A 25,639-nucleotide genomic window follows, 5' to 3' on the forward strand; every position below is an offset into this window, starting at 1 on the left:
GAAAAATAGATTTTGGATTAAAAATATATGTTTTTTCCCTTTTTATTTTAAATTATTATAGTTTTTGCAAATATTTTCTTATCACTGTGAATCTTTTATTCAATGAACTATGTTGATTTGTTGTCAAAACAAAAATTAATTACATGAATTGAAGAAAAAAAAGAATTTTGATAAAAAATTATTTTCCTCCATAATTTTATCCATTATCTTTCCTACAAATATTTATTTTTATTATTATATAATTAAATAAAAAATATAAATTTCAAAAACTCTCTAGCTGCGCATGCTAACATCACCTACGCCAGTGCTATCTAAAGATGAGTGGAGAGAGAGAATTAATGTGATGCCCATCTTGTTTTGTCTGTAGTGTCAAGCTGCTGCAAATAAGACAGTGAGGGGTTTGAATAATGCATGTTTACAGAAAAGCTAACACATTTTGACTCTCGTCCTGTCCCGATGAAGCTTTGGCTTTACATTTTTGCTAACTCTATTGGAGATTAAGACCCCGTTTGGTTACGTGGTAGCGTCTACATTTCCTGCGTTTTCATTTTGCAAGTTGTTTGGTTAACAGCTGACCATATTTTTAACCGCCTGGGCCCACACAAAATTGTGTTCCAAACGCAGGAGTAGCAAAAGCAACTTTGCCTTGCTTTTGTCGTGGCTGTTGTTCAGAAAACGCTGCAAACAATAACTTCCTTTACCCAAAAACATTAATTAGCCCTATCTGTCCTCCTCCACTAGTGTCTCCTCCTTCACTGTCGTCTTTTCTCCTCCACATTTGCCTCCAAAGCAAAGCTGCAATCGTATCTCCTCCTCTACAGCTTCCCTCGTCTCGTCGTTTTGTCCTCCTCCCCGCAGCTTCCCTATCTCAACCTCAAACAGACCTCAAACCATTTCCTCCCTGCTGCTTTTCCTCTCTGCAAGCTTCCTGTGCTCTCTCTACTGTGCTTGCCTCTGTAATGCCAAACTCACCCTAACCTCACACACTCACCTTAACTAGCCGATTCCCTGCTCCCTACATTGTTCTTCATGCTCTCACACAAACTGAACTCAAGCACCAGTGTTTATAGCCGAGTGTAGATCAAGCCCATATGCCACCGATCTGCTGCCTTTATGAACTCCTTCCACGGTTGAAGAAGACACGCACTCACTAAGGTAATTATCTTGTCATTGTACCTAAAAAACTGCATATATCATGCCTTATCTGCTGCCACAAACATACAAAACGGCTTTCTCTAACTATAATTTCCTCTTAACACTATTTTGTTTGCCAAAACCAAAGAGGGCATCAAAATCAGTCTCCTGGAAAGCTCAAGCACAAGCAATCTTACCAATCTTTGTTTCGGCTGCACAAGTAACTTCAAGGTCAGTTGCTTTGTTTCAGTTGCACAAGTACAAATAATCTTTTATTTTTAGTTGTTGTGTGTTTTTTGAGAATTTACATGTGTGTAATTGTTATATTTTATTATGTCTGTTTCGATTGAACATGTAGCATCAATGTTAGTTGCTGTGTGTTTTTTGAATTTACATTTATGTAATTGTTAGATTTTTTATCTCTGTTTTGGTTCAACAATTAGCATCAATGTCAGTTATTGTGTGTTTTTAGACTTTACATGTGTGTAATTGTTAGATTTATTATCTTGGTTTAACGGGTATAAACATAAAACCTGTGTGAATATTAAGCTGCCAAAAATGGCACTGAAGACATTTATCTGCTCTATATCACGTTTGATTATGTAATTAAACACATGAGAAAATTATATCTAAGACATCTCAGCAGCTAATGTTATATTACATAATTGACAGATTCTGCTTAGGAAATGAAAACATTGGCTTGTAGAAACAGAAATGTAAATATAGATAGCAATTAAAGTGGTAAGCTGATTATGTTAAGTCTATGTTCTTAAATTGCATGTTTTATTTAAGTTGGCGATTTAATTAAGATATATTGTGCATTCCATGTCCTTTACATTGCCTCTAGAAAATTAACCTGTTAATTATATTTTAACTGAGAACATGGACGATTCTCAATCACAAGATAAGGCTTCTTGGACTAGAGAGATGTTGCACGCTTTTTGTGACATATGTATTAAAGCAATTGAACAAGGTATGCGACTCAACACACATTTCGACAAAGCTGGTTGGAAATATATTATGAATTGCTTTAAGGATCAAACTGGTCATGCATTAACGAAAGCACAATTAAAGAATAAGCGGGACGAAATTAAAAAAGATTGAAGAATATGGAAAAGGTTGATTTCTGAAACAGGAGTAGGTTGGATTGTTGAACTTGGAACAGTTTCGGCACCTAATGAGTGGTGGATAGTTAAAATCAAGGTCTGTTTTTTTTCAGTATGTGTAAAGCTGTAATAAACTGTTTAATTGAGTGTTGTTACACTATTTTGTATGCATTTTTATCTTGATTGTCCCTTGTTATAGGAGATACGCAGAGCAAGAAAGTTTAGGCATGCTGGCATCGATCCCACATTGTGTTGTAAATATGATATCATGTTTACGAACATTGTTGCTACCGGTTAGTATGCTTGGGCTCCATCACAGGGTCTAAATTCTGATGAAGATGGTGTCAATGAAAGGCGAACTAACGTAGTAAATGAGGACCCTTATCTAGAGGAAGGTAGTGGAGATTTTTGAGAAGAATAGTCTACCAAATTTTATTAACGATGTCAATAATATGGTTGCTGGTGTCACTTTTGCCAACAGCACAAGTAATCCCACTGGTAGTAGTGGGAAGAGAAAAGGTGTGCAACAAAGTTCATAAAAAAAAAAGAAAAAAAAGGGTGCTGGAAGGGGATCGCAATTGTTTTCGCGTTTAGATAAGTTGGTTCATAATGTATCTACCAAGAGTGAATGCACATCAAATGGTTTGGATAAAAAAAGGATGTAGCATAGAAGAGGTCATTAATGAGTTTCACTCCATTAAGGAAGTGGTTTTTGGTAGTGAGCTGTATTGTTTTGCAACTGAGTTTTTTATGGTTAGAAGTAGGAGGGAAATGTGGGCAGCAATTGGTGATATGGACCGAAAATTTCAGTGGCTAAAATTAGTGTTCGATCGAAGGGCAAACTATAGACCTTGATGTAAGTGTACATTTGATATAGGGAACACTTAAGTTATGTATATTATATCTAGTAGCAAGTAAATTTTATTGTGTGTTATATGTTTTGGTAAGTATTGCATGCATTTCATGTTTGAAGTGTTGTTTGAATGTATAACACACTTATCATGTTTGGTTTTTATTTCAATGAGTCGTTAACATATTGTATGGTTATGTGTTTTTCGCAATTAAAAGATTACAATACCAATTCTTATAGTGAGGTGCATTGCATGAGGTGTTGTTGCGGTTGTGTTGTTGCAAAATGGTTGATGCAAATGGTTATGTCGTTGCTGTTTTTTCCAGATTTCTAATTTGTAACGTATGATATGTTGAGCAATTCCTTTGTAATTGTAGCTGTAGGATAATGGGTTATGTTTGAGATGTCTATAACAACTGTTATTGTACCTGTTACAAGCTGTAATTTTAGGTTTCGTGTTGACTTCTATAGACTTGTTTGAATGGCTGAAAAACTTTGTGTTGAGTTTGTTGTTTCAACCTTGAATTGGATATTGTAATTTCTCGGATTTGATGGTTGTTTTTGAGTTGAATGGCTGCTAATTCATAAAATGTTAGTTACTGCTGTGAATGATTGTTGCTGACTTGAATGACTGATACTACTGTGAATGATTGTTGCTGACTTGAATGGCTGATAATGGTTTGAATGGGGTTTCCTGAGTTGAATGGTTGGTCATAGTACAAGTTGGGGTTGCTGAGTTGAATGGCAGTAAAGATTAGTGGTTTGTGTTGTGTGTGTTTCTATTTAAGCTGCATTCTTATTTCAAAACATTTTCATTGGCTGCCAACAAATATTTCAAGCATTCCCACTTATATTTCTTTGTTTAGAGAAGGTTTTGTTGCTAGTTTGACACTGCCATGTAAAGTACATTGAATTTAGAAGGTTAGTTGTTGATTTGAGGGTTGTTGTTTAGTCAATAAAGCTTGATCCTTATGTTTTGTAAATAAATTATAAGGTTAAATCTGATAGGGCTGATGTCTAGTAAATAAAGCAAGTTCATTTATGTATGTTTCTATTTATAAGCTGCATTCTCATTTCAAAACAGTTTCATTGGCTGCTAACAAATATTTCAAGCATTCCCACGTGTATTGCTTTGTTTTAAGAATTGAAATTATTTTTGTGTTGTAAAATATTGAATGAGTTACTTATAAGTAAAATATGTTTGATAATTAGGGATTGCTCCAATGTAAATGTTTTGGGTTAAGTTAAAGTTGTCATTAACATTAAAAATATTCTAAACAAATTCTGCAATGAACGATGTCTTTTTACCGTTACTTTGCAGGTTGAAAATTAAAATTATTGTTGTGTTTAAAATATTGAATGAGTTACTTATAAGTAAAATATGTTTGATAATTAGAGATTGCTCCAACGTAAATGTTTTGGGTTAAGTTAAGGTTGCCATTAATGTTAAAAATATTCAAAACATATTCTTCCATGAACATGTACTTTTACCGGTACTCTGCAGGTTCAAAATTGATATTAAGTTGTGTTTGTAGATATGGATACGGATTGGTTTAATGCGCTTTTTTATGACCAGTATGAAAATGTTATGAATAATATGGTTCGGTATGTGTCTGATGGGTTTGCTGGTACAAGTTCTGGACGTGGTTTTGGAGGTAGTTTCGGTGCTGGTTATAGGAAAAATAACAATGTGGTGGAGGACGATGACCAAAATCAACAGGATGATGATGACGTTGGCGATTTATTTTGGTATAGAGAGTGTGATCGCACTAAATTAGCAATATGAACTCCTAGAGCACTGGCTTTATATCACAATACGTATATTTATAAAGAACCATGCATGGTTTCATACAACATTGGAATGCGATGGTTGATTGAAATTTCAAATGGGCATTGGGTGCGTTGTGTGAACATGTTTCTGATGGATGCAGACACATTGAAGAGTTTTTCTTTTGAGTTGGAAACGATGTACGGTTGAAACCGTTTAGATGGATGAGTGTTATTGAAAAGGTAGGGATGTTTCTCTACACTTTAGCTCTAGGCGCTTCGAACAGGGAAGTTCATGAGAGATTTCAACATTCAGGTGAAACTATTTCCAGAAATTTCAACGAAGTTCTTCATTCTGTGTGCGTGCTAGCTGCTGATTTAATCAGACTAGTAGATCCAGAATTCACAGCAACACCACTGGAAATTACAATGAATTCGAGATACATGCCCCATTTCAAGGTAAAAAATACTTTTTAAAAGTTGTTAAATATTTGAAAAGGTTACAATCAAATATTTAAGTACAATTAAATTGATTCGACAACAAATTTTTAATTTTTGTAGAATTGTATTGCAACGATTGATGGAACACATGTACGTGCATGTGTATCACAAGAAAATCAAATCCCATTTATTGGTAGAAAAGGTGTACCGACGCAAAATATAATGACAGCATGTAGCTTTGACATGCAATTTACATTTGTTTGGGCTGGGTGGGAAGGTAGTGCACACAATACAAGAATATTTCATGAGGTGATTGGAAATACAAACATACAATTTCTGAGGCCAGCCGAAGGTATTCACCCGTAAAAAATAGGGTTGTTGTTCAGCTGGTCTAATTTGTTTTCTATGAAATAGGAAGTAAGCTTTAAACAATAATTAATTTTATGTAGAGAAGTATTATCTCGTTGATTTGGGATATACGAATGAGTATGGTTACTTGGGTTCATATAAAGAGGAGAGATATCATCTTCCAGAATTTTGTCAACGAGGACAACCACGAAGTCGGGAGGAACTATTCAACAAAGTCCATTCATCCTTACGATGTGTAATCGAACGTACATTTGGAGTGTGGAAGAAAAGACGGCAAATCTTGCAAAACATGCCTGAGTTTCCTTACGAATCATGGGTTAAAATTGTTGTCGCATCAAAGGCGCTGCATAACTACATTCGGCGAAAGTCGGGCCAAGATTTTGCATTCAACGAGTTTGATAGCCATCCTGATTTTGTTCCTCCTGATACTTTTCCCGATGTCGTTACACAATCACAACCAAGTGAGCACCAGAGGGCGTCGCGTATGGATTATATTCGTGATGGCATTGCAAATAGTTTGATGGGGCAATAATGTTTATTTTGTAATAACAAATAACGATTTTATTTTTTTGTTGGTCTGTATTTGGACAAAATATTTTATTTCCTCTTAACACAAATAATTATTTCATTTATGTCTGTTTTAGTCATTTTAGGTACAATATCAACCACAACCATAGTTTTAACCAAACATGTTTTTGCCACAATAAAATCAAACCACACTTTTAACCAAACACACAAAATATATACACAAACCATAGAAAAAGTGCTTTTTTTAAAATCACTTTTTTCCAACCGCAACTACAACTTTTACAGCAAAAACAAACACTCTCAAGTCCAAAATGTTTTATAGATTATTTAAATATGATTAATAAATATATTTAATATTAAATTAAAAATAGATCCGTCTGAGTTAAAATTTTATTGAATTTTAGTTTCTAATATACATTCTTTAACGTTGAACATTAACATGATTTAAATAAATTATAGATAAATAAAATAAATAATCTCAAAATATTCTTAGGTGATATGTTTCAAAGAAATCTTTAAGCCTAAAAAAACTCTATCTCGCATATAAAAAAAAAACAAATTATCCTGGTGGTTTGTTTAATAAGAATATAAAAAAATTAAATTAAATCAAAATATATCATAAAGTTAAAATTAAGCCTATATACACCATGTTTTTAGAGAGAATAGAAACTCAACAAAGTAGGCTTTGTGCTTAAACCCTTGTGCTTAGGCTTGGGCTTAAGTTTTAGTTTATTATAAAATATTTTTTAAAACTACAAAAGATTATTTTCTAGAAATTTAAATTTAGGTTTGAGTCCGGTTCATGAAAAATTATCTCTCAATCCATTAATTTATCCACGTCATAAATATAAGAATCTAATCAGTTTTTTCCATAACAATTTCTAAGAAACTTGAACAGTTTCTTCAACTCAAAAACATCTTATTTAAAGCAAAAAATTTAGGATTAATTATGGTTTATCATAATTAATTCTATGTCAATTTTGATTCCAAAATCTTCTTTAAAAGGTGTCAAATACATATGTTATGTGATTGGTTTTTCGTACGAACTCTATAGATTTTTTAAAAATATTTTCACTTAAATTTATAGTCTTACTTCTCTGTTTTAAGCTCTGGTTTTCCACTTGTTTTCTTTCTAATCTAGAGTTCATGGTCAATTCGCGTTAAGAAATATTTGAGTTTAAACTCATTTGTGTTTGTCGTATATTGATTAGAAGTACACTCAAATTAATGTGATGTTATTGGAATATGAAAAGACTTATTAAGGTTAATTATTTTACACCAAACGAAGAGCAATGAAACTTTAAGAATAAATAATCAATCATCGACAACAACAGTAAAATTTCAACTTGATCAAACTTTAAGAGCTTAGTAAGTGTTTTATGTGTTTTATATACTTTTAATTTAAGTATAGTTTTAATATAGGTTTTAGTATGCATAAAAAAAGTAGTTATAGTTAAAAAAAATTATCCTATGAAAAGTATTGTTTACCAAGACTCAGATTACTATTCATTATAATAATATAATTTTAAAATTGTTCTTGGACAAAAAACCTTTGAACTAAGCATTGGAGGCAAGATAGTCTTTTTACCATGACATAATTATCTTTTACAAATTGTTGAGGTTAGATTGATAATTTCATTTTTTCATAATAAAATTACTAATTTAACCTTACAATAAAATAATTTAATGCCTATTACTCAGAGATAATTTAGTATTTTTAGTTTTTTAGAATAGTGTAATTACTTTGATGCTTTTAAAGACAAAACCAACAAACTATCATCCAAGGGTTTTTTTTGTCATTTTACTTTGGTTTTATTAAAAATTCCAAGGGTACTGAGAGACATTTCTGTAAATTATATTTATTAAATATAATTAAAAAAATTATTTGCATGTGCGTAGTAGATGCTAGTGTGTGGACGACCCCCCCGTCCTTTAAGGTGACACGTGACCCTAACGTGCATCGGGTTTGGTGTCAATAACAATTTTTTTTTCCTTTTTCTCTCTCCCTACCCTCAGATTTCATGCTAGCCCCTTCAAAAAATCATACTTACCCTACACTTTATTTCTCCTTCATATTGGTTCTTGTCCTTTTAAGTACATTTTTTTTTATTTTGAATAAGACATGAAATTATAAATATTTTTAATATCACTCCTTTTTAATTTTAATCTTTTAGATTTGGTCTCCATTCTTTTGATTATTATTTTTTTTATTTTTAATAAACTATAAAATTACAATTATTTTTTAATTCCATCCTATTTTATTTTTTTCCTTTCAAATTTGATCTCTAATTTTTTTATTGCTATTTATTTTGTTTGGGATAATTTTTTTAGTTTGTATTATTTTATAATTTTATCCTCCATGTTTTTTTTGTCTTTCAATTGATCCTCATTCTTTTTATTAGTGTCTTTTTTTCTTTGACAAGTTTTTTAAATTAAATTTTTTTTTATGATTTCATCTTTTAAAATTAAATTGATTGGAAATTAAGCTTCTTGATTGAACTCAATTCAAAAATTTCACGGGTTGTTAGAAATTAGATTGGGTTTAAGAGATTTGTCCGGGATGACTTGAGTTTTTTTTTTCTTTTTAAAAGCTAATGTTTGTTTTTTAACTTTTTTTTTATATAGAAACTTGATTTATTATTTTTTAAGATTTGTCTTCTATGAGATTAGTCTCAGGTTCATAACTAGAGTCACTAGTTTTAAAGGTTAACGTGAGTTGACTTTTTTGTGTTTTTTTTTAAGTTGATTTATTTCAATTTTATCCTGTAACATTTGATTTATTTGAAATTAGTCTTCCTATCTTTTTTTTCTTTCCTTTCTATAGGATTATCTCAATCTTGTGCCCATGATCATTGGGTTTGCGGATTATCCCAGGTTAACTAAGATTTTTTTTCATTGCTATAGGGTTAATTCCAAGTTTAAAACTAGAGTTATTGATTTCAAAAATTAACGTTGATTGACTTTTTTTAGGGTTTTTTTTTTAAGAATGAATTATTTCAATTTTATCTTTTAATATTCGATTGATTGGAAATTGGTCTTTGTCCTTTTTTTTTCTATTTTCTTTGTATTGGGTTATCCCGATCATTTTTTTTTTACAATTTCATCATCTATGAGTTTTTTTCTTATAAAATTTGATCTCTATTCTTTTTATTGCTGTCTTTTTTTTCTTTTGCAAGTTTTATAAATTGATTTTTTTTACTATTTCATCCTTCAAAATTAAATTGATTAGGAATTAAGCCTTTTTATTGAACTCGGTTCAAGGATTTTCATGATTTACATGACTGCAAGGTTTGCGGGCTAACCCGGGTTGACTCATATATTTCTTCCATTGTTTTTTATTTTATTTTTTTAATCCTCTAACATTACGTTGATCAATAATTGAGCTTCATGATATTATTCAATTTGTTTTCGAACACATTCACCTTGATATCACAATTGGTTAAGAGATTTCGCATCTTAATCTGAGTGAGCTTGGATCGAATTTTTTTTACCTTTTTAAATTATATTTTTTTCTTAATTTTTATTTTTCAACATTTTCTTTGCTAGAGATTGAACTTCATCTTTTTTTTTCTTTTTATTTTTTTATAAATTTATCATATTCTCATTTGATTTATTAGGAATTGGTATTCAAACTTTTTTTTCTACACATTTTTTCTACGAGATTATCTTAATTTTATATTCATGGTCACAAAGTTTATGAGTTAACCCGGTTTAACTATTGTTTTTTATTTTTATTATTTTTTTAATTTTGTCTTTTTACCATTAAATTGTTCAATAATCTGGGCAACTTATATCAAGTTCTTTTAACTTTTTTTTCATTTTTCATTTTTTATTTTTCATTTTTATTTGTTTATTTATTATTTTATATTATTTTAATCATATTATTTAAATTATCAAATAAACCAATAACTCGAATCTCGAATTGTTTTTACTTAGCATTTCTTTTTAACATTAAGAAAACTTTATCCTACCCACGGCGAAACGTTGACTACAAATCTAGTTCGTAAACTAAACTTTTATGCTTACTTGTCTAATTATTTACTAGATACTTGACCAGTGCTTCGCCGCATGTTAAATATATTTCTTTCAACAAAAAAATTTATACATAGAATTTTTCAACATATTTTTTTAGTTAAAAAATTCTAAGTAAAAATAAAAAAGTTTATGCATACATGTAATAAAAAATATATGTCTTAATGGAAAGAAAAAACCATAAACGATAACTCAAAAATAAAACTGGAAAAATCAAGAGACAAATACAGATTAAGATATTTAATCTTGCAAGACAAGACATTTACCACGTTGTGTTTACTAAATTTTTTATTAAAATAATTTTTTTGTTCAATCAAACGATAATAAAAATATACACATACCTTAAATTGATTGAATAAAATAAAAAAATAAAAAATATATCATGTAAGGCTACACATATTAAAAATATTATCTAAAAATAATTTTTTTTTATTTTAAAAAATAAAGTTCATCTATAAAAAAGATAAAAAGAAATTATAGATGAATCAGAAAAACCTCTTAAAAAATTAAATGCATAACAAAAAAATAATCATAAATTAAAAGAGGCTCTTTAAACAAAATAAAAGAGAGAATGAGTACTAATTTAAATATAAATAAAAAAATTGAAAAAAAACATATAAAAAAGAAGCATTAATTTAAAAAATTGAAAAAAAAACATATAAAAAGAAGGATTAATTTAAAAAATAAAAAAAGAAAAGAAAATGTCAAACACTGCTGAGCTTGCCAAGCCAGGCCAACCCGCGCTTGCCCATTTGTGAGGTCTCACACGCGAGCTTGCCTTGGCAGACCTGCATGACTAGACCTTTATTTGTTTTTTTTTGGTTTTTTACATCTAGAATGGGAAAAAAAGCAGACAACACATTGTTTGGTTTTACCCAGATTCTTGCCACTATGATGGCTGAAAAATCAGATCTTAATGTTTTTTTGACTCCAAAACACATTTTCAACCCATTTTGACCTAAAATACCTAGAAATACCTTAGAAGCAATGATAAACCTATTTATATAAAAAAACAAAAAAACCATCCCAAGAATCAAAATCAACCTGAAACTAAAAATCAACCCAAGCTTAGATTTTTTTTTCCCACAAATTTTAAAGGTAAAAATCATATAATATGAACTTCACTCATCAAATGGAATCATTTGACATAAATATTAACTGTTTTGATGGTTTAAATCGGTGTCAACAACATCTTTCTTTCTCTAATGTTAGAATCTGACGACCTCTCTCTTCTTTCAACTAGGAACTAAAAAATAACAAAAATAAATTTTTATATCAAAATTAAATTGAAAAATATTAAAATATTAAAATTATATAATTTATGTTATTTTTAAAGTATAAAGACCAAAACGTATCTTTCCCAAAATTTCTATCACGCCACCTATTTGACACCTTTGTTATTCCTGTCTATGTTCTTCCAATTCTACTCTTAACTAAAAAAAATCAAAAGTAATTGAACTTCAAGGATTAAATCAGTTAAAATCCGACGCCATACGCCTTTTAGATTTTTACTTAATAATTTTGGACATCACGTAGCTTGCCCATATTTGTTGGAGGTGCTTCTTTCTTGGCCGTGCTCGCCAATCGCGCCGTTTTGGGCGTAGCTCCCGTTATCGATGCTAGCAGGTAAAATTTCTCATTGCTATTGCTAGGTTCAGACTTGAAATATTTTATCTTTTAATCCTTAATATATTGTTTTTGTTGATTATTAAGGTAATGATGCTAAGTCCTTTTTTTTTAATGGCAGTTCACAATCTAGTGCTGATTTGTTAACACTTGGATTGGCTGTGACTAATATATTAACTGGTCTGGTATGGCTGGCAATTCGCCCTAAATCTATCTCTGTGGTAAGGGCTACGCACTTGCTTTCCATGGTTAATTGGATTGCAAATTGGAGAGTGTGATTTTTATTTTCATTTTTTAGGTAAAACCTCAAGGCGTGGAATGCCAGTTTATATGTTCCCACCTTCCTGATTTTGTAGTTTCCGAGCTATTATGTTACTGCCCTTTCTGCTTACGTTACTACTACTGTAGTTGAAAAGATTTTGAGGTGGAATATTAGTTGCTTACTTGTCAGCTGTTTGTTAATCATCAACATTTTTAGGAGGAATTGGGAAATAGGCAATGTGTTCTTGGCTATTTATCATTGTTTTTGTTGCTCAACTTTAGGGCATGGGAATCTCTGTCAGGTGTTACATGCTGCAGGTCTCTAGTTGTTATTTATGATTACTGTTGTATCCTACAAATTGGCTTGGCAGCTTAATCTGTCGATAATGAAGCACTGGCTGTCGATGCTGCCAAGTTGATGCAAGGATCACTTTACCGTGCTGCTATAAAATCTGCATCTCGTAAGTATTTTCCATGATTTGTTAGCTTTCTTTGTTGTTTTGGATCCTTTGCCATGTGATGATCTTAAAAAAAGAAAAAAGAAAAAGATGCCTGCTGAAAAAGTACTAAAAGATGATTGTTTGCTGATTCTATTTGCAGAGAGCTATTTGGCCAACCTTTTCTCTCTACACTGGGATATCTGAGTTGCCATTTCTACCTTTGAACACAGAGGTGATCTAGCTCACTTTTTCCCAGTAAGTTTAATTTGACTTTGTTTTGCACTTTTGTGGAGATGCTGTAACACGCTTCACATTAAAAAGGCAAATCACCACTTTTGCTGATTATTAATTTGTTGACTTTTCGCTTATTCTAGCTGCATTGGATGCTTGAATTAAACTGCAAACAGATCTTTTCTTTCTCGTCTGAATAAAGGTCGCTACATCTTTTACATGGATTGTCTGGGTATTATTGAGAATAGAATAAATAGTCTTGAAGGTTAAATGTGTAGTTTTTTAAACTTTTTTTGTAAAAAGATTAGAGACATGTAGAAGCACAAGAAAGTACTGGTTAAGAAAATGAGTACATTGTAGGTAGCCAGAGGTGGCATCTCTAGAGAAAAGTGAACCGAGGGTCATTTGAGATGGTTTGGCTATATCTGATGTTGACCTATGGTTGCACCAGTGAGAAAGAGTGATCAACTTGAAATGTTAATGGAGAATTAGGAGAGGTAGATAAAAAATGACATGTGCCGAAGTGAAAGAAAGATCTTGAATCACAACAGGGTTATAAAAATTTGAGTCCATGGCAGTACTGAATAGAGAGGGGTCGGCAGATTCTGGTAACGTACCTCATATGTTTATATATATATATATATATATTTAGGCTTAGTTGAGTTGAATTGAGCTAGTACATATCAAGGGTAGTTGGTCACGAACTGTAATAATATTTTGACTCATGAACAAAAAAAATTTCCCTCATCATAGAATGCACGGTTGCTTTGTTGGACAGGATCATTTTCATGGTTTCAAAGACATTGTCTCAGAAATTCTTGAACCATCATTTGTACTTCTAGCTTACTGTATGAAATCACAAAATGTGATTAAATAGAAATATAAACTAAAAGTTTAATTCATATTTATATCGTGAAGAATACTGTTCTGCTTTGGATTGTAATTCTGAACTTGCAACACATTTTTCGTTGATTTACCTGCACAAGTTTTCCACATCAAAGAATTACCGAGTCGATATGAATTTTTCAGGCAATGAAGAGATGAAGGAACTGCAATAATTTGTGGTGACACAATTAAGGGGTTCACATCTTCCGACCAGGTCTGTTCTTCTTTTAGTTATAACATATACATGCATGTCACAATATTCTATCGCCACTTGGTCATGGATTGCGAAAGGATCAAAATTAGTGTTAGACATCACTTTTGTCTGTAATCATCTTTCACTAGATTTGAGGTTTCCAATTTTCTTTCGCTTGCAGGCATGGATTGCTCTTATTGGAGAAAAACTGGATGCTGCTCTAGCAAAACATTTTGTAAATAAATGATAGGCAGTGCAAGATAGAGTCTGATAATAACTATGCGGACGTCTGGATTCTCATGTGCATAGCATTTGTTGCGTCCATTGTTCAAGGTAATTTCAATTTTTGAATTGCATTTAAGCATTATGATATTGTCAAACTGTTTTTGTTACTGCTTTGAGAACGTAAGCTTGAGGTGTTTTGTCCCTTTTTTTTTTTTTTTTGAAAATTATGGTTCCATGCCATTGTCTTTAGGGAACTCAGAGAGTAAATTTTGATGACCTGGAGCCTATCTCCCCCCCCCCCCCCCCTGTCTTGTGGGTTGTTGGGTGTTGTAATGTCTAGGTAGCAGTTTTATACCCCATGCCAAACAATTCTGTCGGGTAATAATTATATAGATCATATTTTCTTTTCCTTTTGGATAAGCTGTTAGTGTTAACCATATGAATTATATGTATCATGTTTCGTTTAAAGCTTCGACAAGGAGCATTTTATGAAATTGTTTTTCTTACAAGAGAATGTGGATGGAGAAGAATGTGTGTTGATGTTGCTAACGGGAAATTGATGCGCATTTAAGAACATGTTTCACAAAGCACCAAGCATCAAAATTACACATGGATTTGAAACCTACAGTTTCATCTATTTTATTCTTTAGACAATACAATTTTAAAATTTGTGAATCCATTTACAAGTCTCTGATGTCATGCATGCTTTTGTGAACCAGGAGGAGGCAAATTGTTATCGAACCAAATCATAGTGTGGCAAAACGAAGATGGAGTGAGAACAAGGAGGCAGCATAGCATTTTGAACCCAATTCATGCCATAGGTGAACACAGTTTCCAGGGATGCCACTCACCTTGACTTCTGAGTTGGAGATAGAACAAGAAGGAAGCACCAAAATTTGTCAAATTATCAAATTATTATATTATAGTTATAGAAAACACTAAAAGGCGCGGGATGTTCACTGTAGCTAAATACTGTTCACCCACTCAGATTATTGTGGATACACCGTTTATTTTTTTCAATTTTGGTCCTCAAACTTTTATTTTGGACGATTTTATCCTAATTGAAGGCCAATTGCTTTCGGTTTCTTAAGCAAGGGTGGAATTGGAAGAAGAAGGACTAAAATAAAAAAGACACTAAACATGAGTGGCATGCAAAGTTTTTATAAAAATATACTTGGATCTTTCATCTTTAAAAATAACATAATTTATACAATTTAGGTCCTTTTAAATTTTAAAAAAAATCAATTTTGATACAAAAATTCATTTGTATTATTTTTCAGTTACTGGTTAGAGAGATATCGTTTAATTTCGACAATGAGAAAAAATGTCACTGTTTATGCTAATTTCAACCGTTAAAATAGTTTTTCTTGGTTTTCATGAGTTCCATATTATGAAAAGTTTGATGGTGATGTTTTAGAGATTCAATATTGCCTGAAAAAATAGATTTAAGTTTAGGAAAATAAATCTAATCTGGTTTGATTTCAGGTTTTTTATTTTGATTTTTTGGTGTTTTGGATTGATGGATTGTTTTGTAGTTATTTTAAGGGTGTTAATAGGTTTTCTTGATTTGAAATGACTTAAAAGTTGGGTTTTTAGAGGGGAAAAAACACCGTCTTGATTTTTCGATCACCACAGTGGTGACTAGAATCTGGGCTCACAGATGACATGCCATCTACTCTTTTTTTATTTTATTTTATTTTTAGTTATTGTTAATGATTTTTTTTGTATATTTATACATGATTCTCAACTTATTTAATTAAATGTGTGGTTAAGCTTTTTAATTTATATTCATGATTTTTATATATATAAAAAATGCTTTTAAAATCATGTATATCTTTTTATTATTATTATTAGAAGAAAAAATATTGGACTTGTAAGAAAAGACAATCAAATAACTAGTTTCATTACTATAAGGATAAAAAAGAAAAAGAAAAATGAGTTCTATATGATAAGAGAAGTTCGATGGTGATGTTTTAGAGTCTCAATATTGCATGAAAAAACATATTTAAGTTGAGGAAAATAAATCTAACCTAGTTTGATTCCAGGTTTTTGGATATTTTTTGGGTTTTTTGGATTGATGGATTGGTTTGTAGTTGTTTCAAGGCTGTTAGTGAGGTTTCCTTGGTTTGAAATGACATAAAAATTGGGTTTTTAGGGCAAAAGAAACACTTCTTTGATTTTCCAGTCACCACAGTGGTGGCTGGAATTTGAGCTCGCAAATAACACATCATCTGCTCTGTTTTTTTCATTTTATTTGTAGTTATCGTTAATTATTTTTTATATATTTACACATGATTTTCAACCTATTTAATTAGATTTGTGATTAAGCTTCTTAATTCACATTCATGATTTTTTATATAAAAAATAGTTTTAAAAGCCTGTATATCTTGTTTTTTTATTAGAAAAAAAATATCCAGCCATAAAGAAAGACAATCAAATAACTAGTTTCATTGCTAAATAGTGAGGATAAATAAGAAAAATTAATTTTTGCATTGAACTTTTCTTTCAAGCAATGTTACGAGTTATTTGGTATTATGATAGTGATTGTTTTTCAAAGTGCATTTTGCTTGAAAAATATATTGAAATAATGTTTTTTTTAAAAAAATATTTTTGATATTAACACGTCAAAACGATCTAAAAATACTAAAAAAATTAATTTAAAGTAATTTTTTAAAAAACATTTTTGGAATGAAAAACAAATAAAATATCAGAACAATAATTGTTTGTTCTTGGTTGCAGTTTCTATAGGTGTAACAAGTGGCAGAACTACATGTTGTCGTAAGAACATGACTAGTAAGACAAACTGGCAAGAACTTGGTCACAGTTTCGACCTGCCATTTTGTTATCAATTTTGTTATACTATTGTTATTGAAAGAGGAAGCTAAAGAAAAACATCACTGATACGGTTCAGCCTTGTGATACGACCAAAACAAGGTCAGATTTGAATTTTGATGTAAATTTTTCTACCGTCCAGTTTTGTGCTATTGAGCATAACTCCAAATCCAACTGTTGGATCGAGCTAAAACTTTACCAGAAGATTCCGAAGGTATTTTACACTATATGGATTCACGAGGTTTGCATCAATCTTTGTGTCTGCGTCATCTAAGAAAAAAAAAGGTTATAATTCATCTTGTTATTGTTTCTAATCATATCAGTAACATATATATATATATATATATATATATATATATATATATATATATATATATATAGAGAGAGAGAGAGAGAGAGAGAGAGAGTGAGAGAGATTAGATGAAATTTGAAAGATGATTCAATTTTGACACAGAAACACAACTCTTAGTGAACCACAAGCAAACTATCTCAGAATCAATTGAAACTTCATATTTTATCTATTGGGGGTGATATTGCATCATATATCAAATTTGAGCTTATTCTGATATTGTTTGCTTGAGATTTTAATTCGAGGTTCAATTTTTCCATAGAAACACAACTCTTAATGAACTATAAGAAAATAACATCAAAATCAATTGCAACTTCATATTTTATCTATTGGGGGTGATATTGCAAGATATATAAAATTTGAGCTTATTTTGATATCGTTTGCTTGAGGTTTTAATTCGAGATTCAATTTTGCCGCAAAAACACTACTCTTAGTGAACCATAAGCAAACCACCTTAGAATCAATTGAAACTTCATATTATGTGTATTGGGGGTGATATCACACCATATATTAAATTTGGGCTTATTTGGATATCGGTTTCTTGAGGTTTTAATTGGAGGTTCAATTCTGCCGCAAACTGATCATACAAGGAGTTTGGGTACCTAGACATAATAGAACGACCTATAAACTGAGATTTGTTGTTTTCTTGGTATTCAAATATTATATATTAAATTCGAGGTCATTTGGATAGCATTTTCTTTAGGTTCTAGAATCGGGTTTTGTCTTGCCGTAACAGGTTTGTTTTGTGTTATCTTTCAAAACTTGTTTTGTTTTTGTTGATTTTGTTCCTACCAGTATATTATCATCATATTTGAAATATTTGGCTGTCGTTTGAGTCATTTTCATCACTTTCATATTTGTTTGTTTTCTATCAGTTTTGGTCCAAACAAAAGTCAAATTTGTAATTTCAAGTCTAAATCAGTGTTCTTCCTGTCGTAAACTCTATTCTTGTTGTGACTTCATCTTTTTTTATTTATTTTTCTATTTGTATCATGTATTCAGCAAGGGAGAGGGAACGAAAGAGGATTCTAGCTCAAAGATGCGAAAAACTAAGCCATGGTTTGGGGGTTTTAGAACAAGAAGTTGATAGGTGTAGAAGATTATTCTATGATTTTCAAGCTTCATGGGAAAAGGAGGTACAACGCCAAAAAAATAAAAGACAAATTAGAGTCGTTGTTATTATCATTCAAAAGTATGTATGCAAGTGGTTAGTACAACGTGCTTATTTAAAATTCTTGTTAGTCACTACTTCCATACAATGTTATTAGAGAAAGATGTTAGCAATAAGAGAATTCCGAAGGCTTAAACAAAAGGCTAATAAAGTCACTACTAATCCTATTCAAGATTCGAGGGCGAATCTTCTTGAAGAGGGAGGGAATGATACAGTTCAACCTTGTGATACGACCCAAGCAAGGTCGGATTTGGATTTTGGCGTAAACTTTTCTACCATTCAGTTTACACTATTGAGCATAACTCCAAATCCAACCGTTGAATCGAACTGAAACTTTACCAGAAGATTCTAAAGGTATTTTTCTATGTTCGAGTAAATTTTCAGGTGAATCGGAGTTTAGAAAGGACTTGCGATATAAGTCAGAACATGTTGTATGAATTTTGTTATTTACTTCCTTTTGACCTGTGGACTTTCTATTTGATAAAGATCATTTTTTTAAAAGGATGTGATAACTTGTTTTGGAGATTTTCTAGTTCCGCAATAATCTTAATGAGCTGAAACATAATTTTCAAGAGTGACAATGATTTATTAATGTTCTAGAATCCTTTTCTTATTCATCCTAGCTACACAAGGAAAAAAAAAGGCTAATGCTATTTAATGACAGATTAGTTATTTTTATTATTTTCTTTAATGTTTGGGCTTAATTAAAACTTTGTTTTGAGCTAGAATCCAAGGCTTGTTTGAATCAAGTTATGGGCTTTTCAGTTTAGGGTTTTTGGACCATTTTTGTATGTAGGTCAGTTCAGGCCACAGGGGTAAACCCATTATGGTTAATTTTTGAAGAACTATTTAAACTCATGTAACTAAAATTTCAGCGGCTATTGATGAATATTACTTTTGAATTTTTTAGTTTTAACGTGTAAGAAGATTCTTGCATTTTTTAATTCTTGAACGAACTAAATCTAACTTATCAAAGATTAACTGGTTTTATGGTATCATTCTACTTCATTCTAATGGTGTTGATGCCTTGAGACATGTTTTCATTATGTCGCACTTCTATCAGATCTATTTCAGCTTTCCATAATCATATCTCAATTTTAATTATAGATTACGTAACCATGTGATTACAAGGTTCGAATCAATTACTTGGATACCTTTCCAACCTAGTAATTTGCATTTTTATAGTAACATTTGGTAATTGTCGAGAAATATAAATTTGGTCGGTTGTGGTATAAAAAAAATCAGGATAAAAAAAATTGCAAAATAAAAACAAATAAAGAATGCTGCTTGTGTGATTGCTCTGTTGTTATACATGGGTGCCTAGCTGTAATTTGCACATCGAAATGCGAATCCGTTACGAGAGGGACCTCTCCCAGGGAAGGAACCCAGACGTCGAATCGGCAAGATTGGCCATAACAAAATGCTTGAGGCCAGTGTCCCAAACCTCGCAGAACCGAAGCCGCCAATCGGGAGGTTCAATGGCCTCTGTCCCTAGACCTGGCGCTCTATCCTTTGATCCCTTATTGTGGTCCTCTTGCCAGTTAGTGACATAGGTCGAAACTCTTCTAAAGAACTTGGCTTTAAAGGAATCCCACACCTGGTATTTGTAGTGGTTCACTAAAACCTTGCTCTCTCGCACGTTCAGGTATTTGTATCCATCCCGTAGTTTAAAATGATGCACCGCATTAAGAAGAGTTGTATGAAGGAGCTCTGGGCGCACAACGGATTTGTGTCTCTCCGGAGCCTCAAGCCGACAGGTATAACCTACAGTTACACCCTGTGATGGAGGTGATGTCAATCCAGATGGCCCATAGCTGTGGCAAACCGTTCTTATCTCTGCAATTTTTGGTGAATCTGAGTATTTCATGACAAGGGCTCGTAGTGAATTTGGTCCAGGTTTATATCGTCCCCGTCCATGTGGGAAGTAGAAAAACTCATCAACATCAAAGAATCCAAGCCACTTGCATTCATGTTTTGCTCTCAAAGCACAGTGCGAAAAGCCTGCCTCTTGTGTCTTAACCCATGGCCAAGCATGCCTAGTGATATTGTACTTGTGCAAATTAAGTTCATCAATAACTTCTTGAACCTCATCATCGCTATTGTTGTCATATATGAACCATCGCTCGATTCCAAGCCAGGCGTGATAGATAATCCACTCCCGAAGGAAAGAGGCTTGGTTCCACAGCATGGTGCAAGCACAGAGCTCATACTTCCCAGTGTTACTCTTGTGCTCATGGGAGTTGATAATTTGAACTTTGGCGACCGAAGGCAGAGGAGCTTCATCTGCACCTTCAACATTGTAATCAACACGGCTAACACTAACTCGAATGTCCTTAGCCTTATCTAGATTGTTTAGAATACTAGGAGGCAACAAACACCGAAAAACTTCTTGAGCAGCTGCAATTGCTCGAGTATTGAACACAAATAATCCTTGATCAAAATCAGTCAAACTGAAGTGGCACCTGAATTTCCTAGCATCGGCTTCTCTATGCGGCCGAAGATTCAATCCTTTAGCAAACACAACCACATTACTAGTGTAACCATTCGAATCCAAAACTGCCTCATAAACCACCTTGTTCCAGGAAGGAACCACACTCTGATTAAGCCGCAACAACCATTCACGTCTTTCCACCACAACATCGCCACTCCGCCCTCGCCCTCGCCCTCGCAAATTAACTGAAGCAGAAAAATTAAGAGGCGGAAGGTGGCACCTCACAACGGACTTCAACTGTTGATGATATCCATCAACAGATATAACAGGCTTTAACACAACTCGTTCAAGCATATTGTCGTAGTAAACACAGTCTAAATTATCAGTTGGTGGAGTTAATTTACTGGAAACGATTAACACTAAGTGGTCAGGCAACAACACCCTGCCTTCTACTACTAAATTTTGATACTGGGATATACCACCACCACCACCACCGGTTAGAAAAGCAGGCAAGAGGGACATAGTGGAAGTCCTCAGAACTGGACGAAACGACCCGTCCCTACGGATTGGTAAACGATCCGACGAAATGAACAAAAGAAATACTAAGAAAGATAAGCATACAGTTAGAGACCTTACTAATAACAACTTGGCACATGCTGGTCTATATATTCTTCCCAGCTGCTTTCTCTTCCGCCTTTGCTCAGAATCCATTTTTTCTTTTCAAAACCAAAATAAAAGGGAGATTTCTGGATCTTGAACGAATGAGTGAGAGGAGATGGGCCTGGAATTTGTGAGGTGCAGATCTGGAGAAGCTGACGGTGAGATTTGGCGTTGTGGTCGGCCGGAAAAGGGAGAAGAAAGGGAAGAGACGCAGCTATGCTTTGACTGGAGGAGGGAGAATAATACTACAGTATAATATACTACTACTCCTGTTTCTTTTTTGACTCGTTGAGGAGGAAAGGAAGAAGAAGATGATGGTGAGGAGGAATTTTTATTTACTTTTTTACGCTCTTTTAGCGAGTGAAATTGAGCCACATGTCTTGTTTTAATTTGATGATTGCTAATAAGTATCTTAATAATAAATTGATTAGTGAAAGATAAAGAGATAATAAAAAAAGAGAGATAAGAAGGAGAAATTAAAAAATAAAATAAAAGGAGAGATATATGAGATTATATATAATTTTCTCTCTCTTTTTGTATATATTTCTCTCATATCATAAAATCCCTTAATAACAATAAAAAAGTTATAGGTTGAAGTTATAAAACTTTTTAATTAAGGTATGTTTATTTTTTTATTTTAAAAATATTTTAAAAAAAAATAAATTTTTATTTATTTTTTACTTCAAATTAATATTTTTTTATATTTTTAGATCATTTTAATGCGCTAATATCAGAAATAATTTTTAAAAATAAAAAAATTATTTTAATATATTTATAATTAAAAAACATTTTAAAAAACAACCACAACAACACACCTAAATAAGCTAAACAAAAATCTAATAAGTTGGTTTTATCCACATTTATCTTTTCTGACCTTCTAATTTTGGATTATTTAACAATACATTTTTTTAATGTATTAGTTAAATCTATGTAGAGAATATATTGAGAATATGTTCTTAATATTATTTTAAGAATAGCTAAATAAAATAAAAATAAAGAAACACAGAGGGCCCCAGCTCTTCACTATGGTGGCAACCAGACGAGATGGCGTCGTTTTATTTAATTTTGGAGGACGTCATGTAATTACAATTTTCCAGTGAAGTGACTTCATCTTTCCTTTATTTAATTCATTCCTCTTCGATGGTGGTGTCTTTGGTCTTTGGCATTCTAGCTAGCATTCGATTAATTAATTAGCCATTAATCAATGCATCCCATCCCTTTGAACTTTATTACCATGTTACTGCTGTACTTATATATATAATATCAATTTACTTTGATGGAAAAAAAATTCAAACGTGTTTTTCAATAAAAAATATTTAATTATAAACTCAAAATATAATAGGATGATATAAAAAACAAAACACTCTTTTAATTTATAGTATTTTGCAGGTGTTGCTTTAGTGATACATCCTGTTTTGTTAATTAACTAAATTATTTAAGTAATAGATTTTTAGTCAAATTCCTCAATCTTATGATAAAAATAATTCTCTTGTCTAGTAATACGGGAAATAGTATGAATTGTTTTTATTAAAATAACATCAATTTTTTTTTAATTTTCATGGTATTGAATTAATTAGATTTGGTGGAATAAACCAAGTTTTATTAAGTGAATATAAAATATAATTTAATTAAAAATCAAACTCGAATAAAGTTTTAAATCTTAAATTTTATGAGTCAATCCATGAAATTGAACCAAGTTGAACAACTATGCTGCATTATATTTTGCAGAATAAAAGGGAGAAATTATCCCAAATTAACCATGGCAGAATCTTTGGAAAAGGATGGAGAATCTATCCAGTTGATCGGATGACAAATTTGTTGGTGCCCACCCACTACAACTTGCTCCTCATTATTTGTTTTAAGGAGTGGGAAGGTGCGAGCCACGACAACACAATATATATATATATATATATATATATATATATATATATATATATATATATATATATATATATATATATATATATATATATATATATTTGTGCGTGTGCGTGTGCGTGTGCGTGTGGACTGCGGGGGTTGTTAGGAAGCTGCATGTTGTTACAACTAGGTTAATTGTGCGGTTTAGAATGAATGATGTTTTGTCTTAATATTTTATTAAATAATTATTTTCTTGATTGTTTTTTAAAAAAAAACTAGGTTATTTTTTAGCATTCAATCAACTCATTCACGTTTAATCAATTCAAGCAAGTAAAGAAAATGGGATGAAAATTTTTTAAATTGATCTATTTTATCCCTCTCAATGACACAGCTAAATAATTCCTCATGTTTTTAACATTTTTTAAAGTTTGATAAAAATAAAATCCAGGTAATAAATTCAATTAGGTTGAATAACTTTGCATTAAAAAAAGATATTAAACAATTGATAACATAAAATTTTTTGTTATTTTTTTATTTAATTGTATGGAAAAAAATTATGTTTGCAAAACAAACATTAATTCTAAAATAAATATTTATTTGAGACCATAATAATTCTATAGAGTAGATAAAAATAAATCATAAAGTCTATTTACAAACCAATCCAACATTAAAAAAAGGTGAAATATAAAAATTCAAATAAAAAAATATAGGATCTAATTGGTTAACCCGTCAAACTCATGAATTAGATAACTCAGGTCAACACTTAAACTCGAGAATCGGGTCATAGATTCAACTGAGATTAAAACTTGTTTATCGACTTTTCTTTTTAAAGATCACAATAACCTTATAAAAAATAAAATAAATTATGAAATTCAATTTTAATCAACTCAATATCAAATAATAAAATGAAAACAAATGAATAAAAAAATAAAATTAAACTTGTCAAACCCATGAATTTTCTAAAATTTAATAATATATTTTTATTTCTAAACTAATGTTATTTAACTATATAATTAAAAAAATAAAACAAAATTAAATTAAATTATTTTAAAAAAAATACTTTTAAAAACTATGAAATAAAAACATAAAAACTATGAAATAAAAACAACTCGGGTCACAATAACAAACTTACAAATCAGGTCATACATCACATTTTATTATTTAATGAAAGGGAAGCATTAAAAGAAATTTGAAAAACGTGATTACAAAGAATTCATAGATTAAACAAAAAAGGAATTTTTTTATCATTAATTATTCTTAAGAATAATCAAAATGTAAGATGATTAAGTAGCAAGCCCGCCATTGATCAATGTCCATGAAGGAAAGTTAAATCAACCTTCCAATTCAATCAAATTGTAAATTCAACCAAAAAGATATTAACAATCAAAGAATGCTCGTAGAGTTTACGCGCTGTACTGAGAATGCGCGTGAGGACAATTATGGTGGCTAAAAAAACTCAATTACCGTCTTATTTGATGCGCAAGGTTGTGGCAGAGCTGTTGAGCTGACGCGGTGGGCGGCGGTTCGACAACGATGAATATTTTTCCTCTTATTTTTTTTTTAATGAAACTTGATATTTATGTCATGTTTTTTAAAATTTAGTTGAGTTATCTACTTCATATTTGTTTTAAATTTAATTTTTAATTTTTTAATTTCTATTTATTTTGATTTAAATATTTTTTAAAGTTTATTTTTTTTCAATTTCATCTCTCCGTATTTAGTTTAATTTATTTTTTATCAAATATGGTCATTATTTTTTTAATTGTTATTTTTTTATCCTTTACATTCATTTATTTTTTAGATTTTGTACTTTAAAATTTTAATTCATTTTTTAAAAAATTTTGGTCCTCATTTTTTTCATTACTCTTTCTCTACCATTTTCTTCATTGGTTTTTTTTTTTCAATTTAATCCATGATTAGTTTCAATTATTTTCGATGCAAAATTTAGTCCTCGTTATTTATTGTTTATTTTTTATAATTGAGATTTTGCTTTGTAATTTTTCCATGTCAGCCTTTAACAAGGTAGTCCCAGTCTCATGACTCGATCAACTAGTTTCAATAATTTACCTAGTTTGAGTTCGATATTTTAAAAAAAAAATCTTGTTTAGAATTTGTTTTTAATTTCATTTTTATCATTTTACATTAACTTATTGGGCCTTAAGATTTTTTATTTTTTCAGCTTTCTTTTCATGAGGTTATCCTCATCTCACATCTCGAGTTGCAAGTTAGTCGAGTTAACATGGGTTGA

The 25,639-nt window shown here is 31.1% G+C and overlaps 1 protein-coding gene and 1 long non-coding RNA gene across 8 annotated transcripts; one reads left to right on the forward strand and one right to left on the reverse strand.

Annotated features, from left to right (window-relative positions):
• The first annotated feature begins 11,612 nt into the window (after positions 1-11,612).
• Positions 11,613-15,108, forward strand: LOC133696903 (uncharacterized). 7 transcript variants are annotated; one of them, XR_009842760.1, is made up of 8 exons: positions 11,613-11,853; positions 11,975-12,074; positions 12,152-12,277; positions 12,397-12,575; positions 12,715-12,809; positions 13,815-13,884; positions 14,045-14,196; positions 14,808-15,108. It is a non-coding gene; the product is annotated as an uncharacterized LOC133696903 (long non-coding RNA). The 7 variants fall into 7 exon arrangements; XR_009842756.1 differs by having other exon boundaries at positions 11,975-12,277; XR_009842759.1 differs by lacking the exon at positions 12,152-12,277 and having other exon boundaries at positions 11,975-12,151.
• Positions 15,109-19,714: 4,606 nt separating this feature from the next.
• On the reverse strand, positions 19,715-21,846 carry LOC133696137 (glycosyltransferase family 92 protein RCOM_0530710-like). Its single transcript, XM_062118199.1, has one exon. It carries the CDS (start codon positions 21,580-21,582, stop codon positions 19,795-19,797), a length of 1,788 nt encoding a protein of 595 aa, XP_061974183.1. The 5' UTR covers positions 21,583-21,846; the 3' UTR covers positions 19,715-19,794.
• Positions 21,847-25,639: the final 3,793 nt, after the last annotated feature.

The sequence above is a fragment of the Populus nigra genome, chromosome 6 (genome assembly GCF_951802175.1).
Source record: "Populus nigra chromosome 6, ddPopNigr1.1, whole genome shotgun sequence".
Lineage (NCBI taxonomy): Eukaryota > Viridiplantae > Streptophyta > Magnoliopsida > Malpighiales > Salicaceae > Populus > Populus nigra.